Source organism: Leucopleurus acutus (genome assembly GCF_964270905.1).
Source record: "Leucopleurus acutus genome assembly, chromosome: 9".
Classification (NCBI taxonomy): domain Eukaryota; kingdom Metazoa; phylum Chordata; class Mammalia; order Artiodactyla; family Delphinidae; genus Leucopleurus; species Leucopleurus acutus.
The window spans coordinates 34020958-34034316 of NC_139144.1; the positions used below are offsets into that span (position 1 = coordinate 34020958).

The window sequence follows — 13359 nt, forward strand, 5'->3', positions numbered from 1 at the left end:
ATTTGGATAAGTGACATGCTTGCTTTTCCTATTGAATTTTCTGCCTTTTTCTTAATAATTTATGAGTTCTTTATATGTTCTGGATATGGGACTTTAGTCAGGTATGTCAATTGTAAGTATCTTCTCCCAGGCTTTGGTTTTCCCTTTTCATTCTCACAGTAGTATCTTTTGATGAATAGAAGTTTTTCTCTTCCCCCCCACCCCCAGCTTTATTGAGGTATGATTGGCAAATAAAAATTATATATATTTAAGGTGTACGTGGTGTTTTGATATACAACAATCAAGCTAATTAAGAAATCTATCACCTCACATAGTTACCATTTTTGTGTGTGTGTATGTGGTGAGAACACTTAAGATCTACTCTCTTAGCAAATTTCAAGTATACATTATTACTAACTGTGGTTACCATGCTGCACATTAGGTTACCAGAACTTATTCATCTTATAAATGAAAGTTTGTACCCTTTGGCCAACATCTCCCCATTTCCCCCACCCCACTAGAAACCACCATTTTACTGTCTGTTACCATGAGTTTGACTTTTTTAGATTCCATGTGCAAGTGAGATCTTGCAGTGTTTGTCTTTTTTGTCTGGCTTATTTAACTTAGTGTAAGGTCCCCCAGGTTCATCCATGTTGTTGCAAATGGCAGGATTTTCTTCTTTTTAAGTCTGAATAATATTCCATTGTGTGTGTGTTTGTGTGTATATGTATCACATTTTCTTATCCATTCATTTGTTGGCAGACAGAAGTTCTTACTTCTAATGAATCCAATTTATAAAAACCCCTTTATGATTAGTGCTTTTGTGCCTCTTATTTAAAAATTTTTTGCCTACCCCAGGGTTATGAAGGTATTCTCTTATGTTTTCTCCTCAAATTTTTGTTTTACTTTTTTAAAATTCGATCTGTGATCCAGCTGCAACTGACTTTTCCATATGGCATGAGCTATAGGTTGTGGTTCTCTCCCCACCCCGTACCCCATGTAGCTGTCCAGTTGACCTAGTTCCATTTTTTTATAAAGACTACTCTTTCCCTACTGAATTACAGTGTCACTTTGGTCATAAATCAGGTGATAATTTATGTGTAGGTCTGTTTCTGGTCACTCTAAATTGTTCCATTTTCTTTTTTGGTAATGATAATATGATAATAATATGATAATACTTTATGGTAATACCACACTGTCTTAATTACTATGGTTTTGGTAAGTTTTATAGTAAGCCTTGATATTTAGAAATCCAAGTCCTCCAACTCTGTTGTTCTTCAAGATTGCTTTGACTATTCTTGATCCATTTGCATATGCCTCTTGATTCCTTTTAACCTTTTAAAAATTAATTTTAAGTAGAGAATTATTTTGAAATTTTGTAAAAATTTTACCTCCCCAATTCTCTGTAACTTGATGTAGTGTCGCTCTATTTGTGATTGCTTTCTGTCCTAATTTACTAGATAAACAGTGGATAAATACAAAAGAAAACTCATGTGCATTTCTATTTACCTTGCTTCATTTTGCTTCACAAACATGTATAACAGGATAAAAATAAGTAGATCTAGGTAGAAAGAAAATAAGGGTAAGTGTATAATATAAAATGATAAATAAAATTAATCCTGGCCTGCTTACAGAGTTAGGGCAGAAACTTTGACTCCCATTTTATTAAAATCAAAGCAAAGAGAATCTGTAATGAGATTCATAGTATCCATAATATAAAAGCAAACCAGGACTTCCCTGGTGGCACAGTGGTTAAGAATCCACCTGCCAATGCAGGGGACACGGGTTTGAGCCCTGGTCCAGGAAGATCTCACATGCCGCAGAGCAACTGAGCCTGTGCGCCACAACTACTGAAGCCTGCGCGCCTAGAGCCTGTGCTCCGCAACGAGAGAAGCCACCGCCATGAGAAGCCCACACACTGCAACGAGAGCAGCCCCCGCTCACCACAACTAGAGAAAACCCGTGCACAGCAACGAAGACCCAATGCAGCCAAAAATAAATAAATTTTAAAAATCAGTTACTACAATTAAAAAAACAAAAAAGAAAAAGTAAACCAGTTACTCTAAAGGAGAGTTTTTCCTGGTATTGAAAAATGTGATTGAAAGTTGTGATTTTTCTCTTCCTTTGGATTTTAAAGGGAAGAACGTGATCTAGCAGGGTTTTCAGTAACATTTTGGGCATAATTCCAAAGCCCAGTTTATTTGAATGGACAGTTCTATAAAATCAATAATATGGTACAAATATGTGGTTTTCTAATAGTCTGGCTTGATCCAAGGATAAAATTCAGAATAAAAAAGGGCTATTTTTTTTTTTTTTTTTTGTGGTACGTGGGCCTCTCACTGTTGTGGCCTCTCCCGTTGCGGAGCACAGGCTCCGGACACGCAGGCTCAGTGGCCATGGCTCACGGGCCCAGCGGCTCCGCGGCATGTGGAATCTTCCCGGACCGGGGCACGAACCCGTATCCCCTGCATCGGCAGGCGGACTCTCAACCACTGTGTGACCAGGGAAGCCCCAAAAGGGCTATTTTTTATCCTGAAAAAATAAAATGCATATCTCCCAAGTAATTCTTCATGTATGAATAAATGAATTAGTGCATATATTTTTTTTTCTTAACCATTTTTTTAAATGGAAATTAGACAACAGAAACATTAGAATGTATTCTTTGCAAGAACCTGTGTTGTTCATTATGAAGTATCTGTATACTTTGATAGACAGCTGAGTAGAGGCTATACAAGTTGATATTCTTTGATAATAATATTGCATAGTAATAACACTTTTATTGCAAGGTACTGTAATAAGTGCTTTTATTTACATTTTTTCATTTAATTCTCACAATAATCCATTGAAAGTAGGTACTGTGGTTAGCCCTATTTCGTGAATGAAAAAAGTAAGGCAAATAACCTGCCCAAGGTTATACTATAAGTAAGAATAGAATCAGGATTCAGTTTCTGTCAATTCTGTCCCGGTTTCTACTACATGATAATGCTGATTAAAATTAAGAAGGCTAATGCAGGGTTTGTGCCTGACTTAGGAGGTTAGGAAATTCAGCTAGAGCTAATAAAGTTTCCCCTCAAGAAACAGTTTTTAAGTTCATTCTCCTATAGATGGATGGGTGAAGAAAACTACATTGTACTTTGACAAAAGTTTTGCTTGAGATAAATTTGTTTTGCATTTCCTTTAGCTTCCTTTTTTCTTATTTATACTTAAGTAAATTCCAATCTTATGAATAACTATTGTTAAGACTAAGGTCATTATCTTGGATATTACCACTTTTACTTCTGTTTTATGACTATTAAGCTTTCAGGGAACCAAGTGGCTTGCCTAGATAGATTGTTACTGTAGTAAAGAACTGAAATATAAGCAAATTAAATTAATGCTTTCTATAAAGTTAGTTTTGGATGCACGTCTTTTTATATTTTCAGTTTTAAAATGTTTTTCGCAGTTTTCTTTTTTTTAATGAATTTATGTATTAACTTATTTATTTTTGGCTGTGTTGGGTCTTCGCTGCTGTGTGCAGGCTTTCTCTGGTTGCGGCGAGTGGGGGCTACTCTTCCTTGCGGTGCGCGGGCTTCTCATTGCGATGGCTTCTCTCATTGCGGAGCACGCGCTCTAGGCGTGGGGGCTTCAGTAGTTGGGGCACGCAGTAGTTGGGGCACAAGGGCTTAGTCGCTCCGCGGTATGTGGGATCTTCCTGGGTCAGGGATCGAACCCGTGTCCCCTGCATTGGCAAGCAGATTCTTAACCACTGCAGCATGAGGGAAGTCCCTCTACAGTTTTCTTAAGATGCATTATCTACTTGGAATTATTTAATTGAAACTAGGGGAAAATGTCCAGTATGTTTTGCAGCTGGTATTACTAAAAGCTGAATGAAAAATTGCAGAGCCAATTTCATCATGTTATGATATTTATACTTTTGTCAAAATTGTTGCTTTTTTTTTTTTGTGGTACGCGGGCCTCTCATTGTTGTGGCCTCTACCGTTGTGGAGCACAGGCTCCGGACGCGCAGGCTCAGCGGCCATGGCTCACGGGCCCAGCCGCTCCGCGGCATGTGGGATCTTCCCGGACCGGGGCACGAACCCGTGTCCCCTGCATCGGCAGGTGGACTCTCAACCATTGCGCCACCAGGGAAGCCCAAATTGTTGCATTTTAATGCTTGTTTGTGCACATTGGTTTTGAAATGAACCCAGTAATTTATGTTTGAAACTGCTTTAATTTCACAAGTAACAAAGTAGCTAAATTTTATAGGATTACTTGTATTCTTGGTAATCTGACTATGAAGAAAATATATTCAAAATTTTAACATTTTTCTATGTTAATTTTCAGGTTGAAGGTTTAGAACAGATGTGGAAAGATGTTCACTTCAGAGAAAGGGGTTGTGGAGGAATGGTTGTCAGAGTTTAAGGTAATATTTACCGTTTTAATATAATAGTTATATTCCAAAGAAGTTGTGTCTGTGGTTTAAATTCCAGTGACTTTTTTTTTTTTAATGGCTAAAAAGCTAAATATCTGTGGAAGCAAAACAATGTTCCAAAAAATCTTGTTAGGGGATTATTTACACATAGTAATCTTTCCTAGGAAATTGACTCCTTTTTTCACCAAGTAGTTTAGTTTGTTTTCTCCCTTTTATAGCAACACCACAAAGAATGGTTAAAGTCTCTGAAAGTTGATGTCATTCTCTCCAACCAGCATGAAAGATTCACTGTTGAAATGTTTCTCCCAATTTGGGGGGCACTGGGAGTGGGCAGATCAACGATGAGGAGGAGATGGGAAGATATTTGCCCAACTTTCTATCAGTGCATCTTTCTCTAGTTGGCTAACCCAGTGCCTATATAAGCGGTATATAACTCTTGGTTAGTTGATGAAGAAAAATAAAACTCTGTTTTCTTGTCTCATGAACTCTTCTTTATGATAGTTAAAATAGTGTTCCTTTAACCAGTTAACTAACTTCTTTTTGTCCCCTGGGTCTTGTTGTTACACATAATTATGTGAGCTTCCTGATCATGAACCACAGGAAGGAAGGGTTTGGGCTGAAATTGTCATTTTTTGTCCAGCCAAGTTAGCCCAAGGCCTCGGACAAAAGTCAGACTTATTGGCTTGTTTCAGTGAGGCAGACTATACAATAGGTACCCTGTAGGCATCTCACCAAACAAAGGAAAAAATAAAATTGTTATAGGATTTTCAGAAAAGGTGAAATTTAAACGAAACAGTATTTTGATAGACTCAAAACAAAGCAGAGCTATGTGTAATGGGGTTAAAATCTGGCCTGGACTGTGAAGTGGACCCAGGGTCATGTTGTCTTGGGAACTACAAAGTTAACATCTGTGTGGAATGTTCGGTTCAGAAACCCCTTATCTGAAGCCTGCTTCTCTGTGTCTAGGTGACTTAGATCCTCCCGCCAAGAGTGGGATGTTTCATTCTTAACCGATATATGTTTAAATGACAAAGTTCTTGATGTCTATGATTTTAGATTACAAGGCTTCTCACTGAGTAAGAATACAGTAGTCATTCAAAAATGGAGGTTATGACACTTTTTAGCTGCAGTATGTCCTTGAGAGAAGCAATGCTTCCTGTTAATTTTGTAGCTGGCCTTACGCGTCGTTATCTCATCCTGATGAATGACAAAGGTTTTCATTTTCTCAGCTTTTATAGTCATGAATTCAATATCTTTCTATGGATTCCGTAACTCATCATAAAGTGATGTAGTTATACATGCACTTATAAAAGGGCACTGTATATAGTATACATATTTTAATAGTTTGATTAAATCTGGTGTGTGCCTTTTTTTCTTACATATGTTGTCTTTGTGTTTTTAAGCTTTTTTCCTGCTTCAAGAGTGTTTAATATGGTTCATTACCATGTTTTTTTTTTTTTTGGCAAGTTGATTAAAATTGTCAAGTTTAACAGTTGAATACCACTTCTAGGGCATTCTTATATTAATGATGAAGTAAAATTTGCAAAAGCAATTAGAGCCAGTTAGCCGTTCTTTACTATGGGAGTTGTGTCAAGAGGGCTTGATAAAGGATGTGAGGCTTAGGGGAGGATCAACTATTAAGGCAAATAACTGAAAATCATGACTAATTCTCTTCCCTTCCCATCTTTTTGTTTATTTCTTTCCCTTCCTGCGAAGGAAACTTTTCCTTGAGAGGAGGGGAGTAAGATCCTGGGCCCCATGAAATAAAAGGTTATTTAACTTTCCCCTAACCCGCCAAAATTAAATTTACCCAATTTTCAATCAATTTGACATAACAAATGATTTAAATTATTGTCAAGTATAAGGGAAGATATTTCCTATTCCTTGGTTAATTTGGTAGGCATTTCTGAAAATTATTTTGAATTGTGTTAATGTGTGTTGAATTCAGCTCTGTTTATATTTGATGAAGAGATTAAGGTTACCAGACAAAATCAGCAGCATAGTAAAAGCGATAGAAGATAGGAAAGTGCATGAGAACAAATCTCCCAAGTATACTTTTAGAATTGAATATATTGTCTTTTGAAATGATTTGTGATGTTAATTATGTATTTTGGTGAAAATATTTAAGAAATAAAGTTTAGGGATCATCTATCTATCTACCTATCTATCTATCTATCTATCTGTCATCTATCTATGCCTCTGCTTGGTTGTTTAATCTAATAACCGTCGTGCCAATAAGGCCAAGGTCATCATGATTAATAAAGTAAGTGGTACAGAGTACATGGGGCTGAGAAGTCAGACACCCTTTGGTCTAATCATAATTTTTCCTCTAGGTGGTTTTACGATGTTGGACAAATCACATAACTTCTTTGGGTCTCAGTATCCTCACCAGAAAACCTGAAATAGGTGGTCTTTGAAGATGATTTTAGCTGTGCACTGTTCCATGGGTACAGTCTGAACTCCCAACCTCATAATGTCACTCAACATTCTCTCAAATGCACAAAGACAATGCAGTTTGCTTTGGGCAATTTTTATTTCTTTTTTCTTCTTTGCCTTTGGAAAAACTAGTATTTACTCTAGCTATGGGCCCTCATTAATATTCTCTTAGTATACTAACAAAGAGAATTAGACTCAGACTTCATTATTTTAAGGTTTCATGAATAGTTAGTTCAATCTCTGTCTTTACAAATATTTATTTGTAAAATATTATCTTTTTCAGATTGTATTGTGTTTTTCTTAATGTTATATGTAGATTTATCCGCCAAATTTTTGATTTTCTGGTAGTCACTGAATCGCAATATGTGACTCAAAATCTAGTGTTATGTGTAATGTTGTTGGTCAGAATTGTTTTATTTATTGGTTCTCCACCCATCTGTCCATCTTCATTAATTCTCTTCCACCCAACCCATATCACTTCCTTATATTTTATAAAAGCCATCTGCCAAATGATACTTTAGTATGAAGCATCTGTCTTCTTCAAATTTTGCCAAGACTAATTTCCTACCATAATGTCCCGTTATAACTTCTTTTGTCTCCAGTTCTGCCTTCTAAAAAGTGAGAAAGCTTAGCTGGTATTTAAGAAGGCAAGTACCTTTGAACTAGTACAGTGTAAGAAAATTTAAAGGTTTGCTGTCATAGTATTTAAATCCATAGGCTCTTTTAGATCTTAAGGTTTTCAAAGCACTGTTCATAAACACAGCAATTGTATTTTCTATCCTTCTATAGACAAAAGTAACTTTTCCCACATTCACAAAATGAAATAATGACAGAATTGTGATAAAATATAATAGTTCACTACACTAATTTTTGGGAGATCCTTCCTCTCATTTAGCAGTAGTAGCCTAGGCCCAGGATATTTTCTAGAACTTGTCTTTTCAGAAAAGAGCTGTCCTTTTGCTTTTGGCTGTTTCACAAAAGGTATTTTACCTCATGAGGGTTAATTGGTACATAAACTGAAAATTGTAGTTCACATTTTTAATGACTCTTCCAGTTTTAGCCTAGATAGTGTATGTAATAATCTTTCAATTCACTAATCATTTTTTAAGATTTATTTTTCAATTCACTTGGTTTAAAATTTTATGTTTAGACACGCGTGTGCACGTGTGCACATACACACATATATTAATGTGTTTTACATGTATACTTAGGTTCGTTATCATTCAGGTGATTGGAAATCTGTTGTTTATTTGACTATTATTCCCTTTTATATAAATTCCATCAATATTAGGTTTACTCTTGATCAAATAACGGAAATGGAATGTTGCCTGGAGATCTTTTGCTACATGCTTTTGAAATACTGAAGAAAGCCCTAATCTCCTCTTTGTGTAAGCAGCTGCAGTGAAACTCCCAGCTTCCGTCCCCCCCCCCAACCCTGGAAGAATTGTGGAAGGTTCCCAGATAGTTCACATTTACTTACCATTCTGGTAAACAAAACTATCTTAATAAATTAAAAAAAGAAGCTATTCACTCATATATCCTAAGGTGAAATGTGACCTATTTTTAAAGAATCTACTGAAGAGTAAACAGTGACAGTATTTATTTCTTATTTTGTTCATCTATATAAATGTCTTCAGCAAAGATTTGAGTACGAGACTTTGTGCTGTATGCTGTGGATGGAGAGATAAGATAGTTCTTGCCCTCAAGGAGTTCACAGTAGGGTAAAAATGAACGAAATGTCCTTATTATAAAAATTAATGCTGTTTAATTTTCTGTGTCTATTTATGCACACACCCACCTATATACACTAACCATAACCCATTTTAAATCATGAAATACTAGGATATGGGACATGTAAGAAATAGTGTATATCTTGGCATGACTGTTAGCAATATCTTGAGACATTATATCTACTGCAGGATTAACATTGTTGATTAATTGGTTGATTGATAGAAATAATTTTCATGGGAAAAAATAATGACTTGGGAGACAGAAGTTGTTAAGGAAGGGGTATACTCTAGAAGGATAGGTTTTTATCATTTGTTATGATGAAGTGGGTTTTTGTTTTTTTGTTTTTCTTCAGATTTCCCTACTACTTTTATCCTAAACCGTCTGACTTACTACTGGAGTTTTATCTCTTCCCATTCCTCTCTGGTCATAGTGTCCTTTCTGAAAGGGTGGCTCTGTGATTAGTTGCTGCTATTTTAAATGGAATTAAGAACACTAGTTTGTTGGTAGTATGACTATCTTTTTCTCCAGTTCTGAGAAGTAAAAAATTTCCCCCCAATTCTGTAAAGTAGAACAGTCTTACTTAACAGTCACAACATGTAACTCAGGAGTTACTTTGATAGATGAGCTGTGGCTTTAAGGTTTGAAACATTAGATCCTTATATAACATGTTTATTAAGAAACAGGATAAAATACTCCTAATAAGATTGATAACCTGTATAATGCTACAAAAAATGTATCTCTGGCTTTACAAATGATTTGTATTCTTATTTCTAACCCCAAACTGTGATCAAAGATGAAGTGCTGAATGTTAATTTATGTCCCTGTTGATGTTGAGGATTAAATATATCTTTTATTTTAGTTTTACAATTTTTTTGTTGAGATATAATTCACATAATGAAAAATTCACTATTTTAAGATGAAAATACAGTGGTTTTTAGTGGTTTTACAATGTTGTGCCACTAACACAAGCATCTAATCCTAGGACATTTCCATCACCTCCAAAAGAAACTCCATACCTGGTTAGTCACTCCCAATTCTTCCTTCTCCCAATTCCCTGTCCCCCAGTCTCTGGCAACAACTAGTCTGCTTTCTGTATTTGGATTTGTCTGTTCTGGACATTTCATAAAAATAAAATGTATTTTTTAAAATTTGTTTAGACACTACCAGAAACATCTTTACCAAATTATGCTACAAATTTGAAAGACAAGAGTTCTTTAGTTTCATCTCTCTATAAAGTTATCCAGGAGCCACAAAGTGAGGTAAGTACTCTAACAGTTTATTGTGCTAATAGTATTCATTTGATTGATTTTTTAATTTGTTACTGTGAAAAATAACACATATATTAAAAAGGGTAAGAAAAGTATAGTTTAAAGACTTGTAATATATATTCTGGAGTGTTTAGCTGATTACTTTTGAGAAGTGGATAGAGGGATAAGAGAAGAATACTTTATGTGCAGAAAAATGGCAGAATAAAAAAAATTATAATAAAATGAGCTCCGGTGTACCATCACCCAGACCAAGAAATAGAATTATTACCATATTCCAAAGCCACCTCTGAACATGTTCCTGCTCATCTACCTATGCATTATGTATGTAGGTATCTGTCTATCTATATATCTATCTTGCTGGAGATAGCCTTGGAAAGTCTGGGTCACTGCATTCATTTATTCATTCAGCAAATATTTGTGTGCCCATTATGAGCCAGCTGCAGTGCTAGGCAACAGAAAATCAAAGATGAGTAGCACATGGTCTTTATCCCATAAGAGGAAAGGGAGGAAATATGTAAATACATGCTTTCAAGGCAATGCCTAACTAAGTCTAGATGGATTTGCACATGTTTTCCAGGTGTGGAAAGTAAAAGGACATTCCAAGCTGTAGGGATAGTATATGGAGGCCTGAGAAATTATGCGGAATTTGAAGAGTAGCAAGTAGTTTGGTCCTGCTGGTGTTTTTCCCAGTCCTTTCTTCTTTTCTCTGCGTGCCCCTCCACCCCACCCCGCATTTCCTTTTCTTTTTTAGATAGCAAGTTTACTTTGAAGGTGACAAAATGATCTATACTCCAGATTCTGGTGCTTATAAATCCCACCATTCATAGTAGAAATATAATAGGTAAGGATTGGAAATAGTGAGGAAAATCAGAAGGCATGGCATTCAGATAAAAGCAAATAGGCTAATGCAGTAGTTAACAAGAGATGAAAGACTGTTGGGAACTGAAGCTGGAAAGGTAGGTTTAGGTTGTAACCATGGCGGGCCTAGAATTCCATCATAAGCAGGTTAGACTTTTTTTGCGCTGATGACTTGACCAGTTGATTGTTTTAGGAAGGTGGCTATGTGGAGGACAGATTGGAGAATGGAAAAAATGAAAGCAAGAAGACTAGGAGGCTATGACAACAGTGTAGGAGGGCTGTTGAGAACCTGAACTAGGGCAGTGTCAGTGGGAATGGAAAGAGGTGGAGTAGAGAGGAGGAGTATGAGGTATGCATTCTTTTTATACTTGAGTTTGGTAGGTGAAACGATAGGCTCTAAGACCACTAGTCCTATTATCTAGGGGTAAAACAACTTACACCCTGGCGTCTAGTCCTATGTGGACCTATATGCCTTTGGGAGGAAACTATCAAAACTAGAGTCTTTTGTTATTTGAGTAGGTAACCTCTTTTGGAGGGGGTCTAGAATAACCCAGCTTCTACTGATCATTCCATAAAGAAGATTATAAAGATTATGAATTTTAGGTGCTGAAAAAAAGACTAGGGTTTATATTGACAAGACAAAAACTTTAACTGGAATAACTAAATAGAGCAACCTTCCTCCTTCCCAAAGCTTCTTAATTTGTATAGTAGCTTGTTTTCTTGAAGGGTTTTAGTTTTTGAAGTATTTGGGTAGAAGCTGTCTTACAGTTTTCCATGTTTATTTGAGAATTATTTTACCAAATGGATCAAGCATAGCTGTGTGCTTTATTATTATTTTTTTAACAAATTAAGTCTTATTTATCATTTACTGATCAGTATTTTGAAAGACTTAAAAATTATTTCTCTAATGAAGTGTGTTTTAACCAGGCTGCTTTGGATAGAGGTAAATTTCTGATAGGCTAGTTTGGTTCATAACATTTCTTTCATTCAGATGACAGTGAGCTCTGATGGCTCAGAGCAGTATATCTCAAACTATTTGTGGTGAAGTACCAGTTTAATATTTTTTTTCCAGTCTCTCACAGACCAATATGTGTACCTAATGTGTATGACAAGTATGCAACTCACATCACATGCGAGGTGCCACATAAATTTGATAACCCCTAACTGATCCATACTCTGTTCAATAAGTCTGCTGATCACCCTCTTGGTTATTGCAGCCATATCAAGTTGCTATAAAAGTTTTTAAATATTTCCTCTCAATTTCTGTATTTATATTGTTGAGGACTGGTAACAGTTTGTAGATGGTCTTCAGTCCATGGACCACACTTTCAGAAGCACTGGTTTAGGAGGTTTTGCATGTGAGTTTGTTTTATGTTTTTAGCCTGATGAATGTGGTAAAGACAGTGTGTATTCTGTATTCTTAAAAAGACAACTCAGTCTTTAAAAATGTACTTAGAAGTGCTTCTAAAATATAGCAGTGTCTACTTTAACATCATAACCTTCCTTTTGCTCTTTAGAACATTTTGTGTCTTAAAGTGGAGATATTCCCAAAAAGTTGCCGTCATTGTCTTTTAGCATTTTTGAAATTTGGAACATTGATTCTGCTGTTATTTGAAGTCTGGGAAATTTGGTATTTGGATTTTACAAGTAGTACTTTTTCATTATTCAGTTAAATTCATTTGATAAATATTTATTGAACACATATAGTGTGCCAGAAATCACTTAGAAATGTAGCAGTGAACAAAACAGAACAAATTCTTTTTCTTATAGATTAAACTTGTATTCTGGTAGGTGAAAGAAACATTAAACAAATACCTAAATGTATAATAAAATGTCAGTGATAAAACTGTGAAGATAAATAAAGCAGAGTAGGGGAAGTATGTGTTGGGACTGAGGAGGTGATGGTTGAATTAAGGTCTGAATGAATTAGAGGAAGAAAATTAAACTGGGGCAAGAGCTTTCCAGAGAGGGAATAGTAAGTGCAAAGGCCCTGAGGCAGGTATGTGTGGCAGGCTCAAGAAACTGTAAAGAGGCAGTTTATGGATACAATGAAATTTCCTTAACCAGTGCTTTTAATTGACTAAGATAGGCATAGGATTAGAGGCTAACAATTCTCAAGTCTGTTATGAAACCAGCTGTTTTTTTTGACAAAACCGCATAAAATCTTCTAGGCATAGCAATCCCAGAGTGAGAGGAGGTCAGTTCATTGGCTACTGGCACATGAAGAGTAGTGCCCTCCAACTTTTCTGTATCTGTTTCCTACCTGTATTCTCAGTAACTGTTCAATTCAAAAAAAGTTTGGAAGATTCTCTTGTGAATTTACCCAAACTTAGCTCTTTTCCATCTTCTATCCCTGCTTTAGTCATTTAAAGGCATTTTTATGATACATTTCTGTTACCATTAAAATTCTCTCTTAAGATACAGCTTGTTACTTAAGAATAGATTGTTGTAAAAGTTCATTTGTAACTCAGTTGTTTCAGAATTCAGAATGTATTTTAGAATGGAAAGAAGGTACATGATGATTAGACCATAAAAAGGCCATTTAGCACATCAAAATATACTTGAGGTGCATTTCTCTCTTAACAGTATTATGAAACCTACCCACCGAATATAACAATGTTTTCATGAGAAAATAATTCAAAAGTTCAAGCAAGACACTAGGAATACAGCATGTTC

The 13359-nt window shown here is 35.7% G+C and overlaps 1 protein-coding gene across 4 annotated transcripts in view; it reads left to right on the forward strand.

Moving 5' to 3' along the window:
• HYCC1 (hyccin PI4KA lipid kinase complex subunit 1) overlaps positions 1-13359 on the forward strand; it is an 84804-nt gene that overhangs the window by 33604 nt on the left and 37841 nt on the right. For all 4 annotated transcript variants that reach the window (XR_014326445.1, XM_082846371.1, XM_082846373.1 and 1 more), the window contains exons 2-3: positions 4303-4381; positions 9715-9816. Coding sequence is in view for 3 of the 4 variants with exons in the window: in XM_082846371.1 (XP_082702497.1) it covers positions 4331-4381; positions 9715-9816 (153 nt within the window). In the remaining variant the exon portion in view is untranslated. The remainder of the gene's footprint in view (positions 1-4302; positions 4382-9714; positions 9817-13359) is intronic.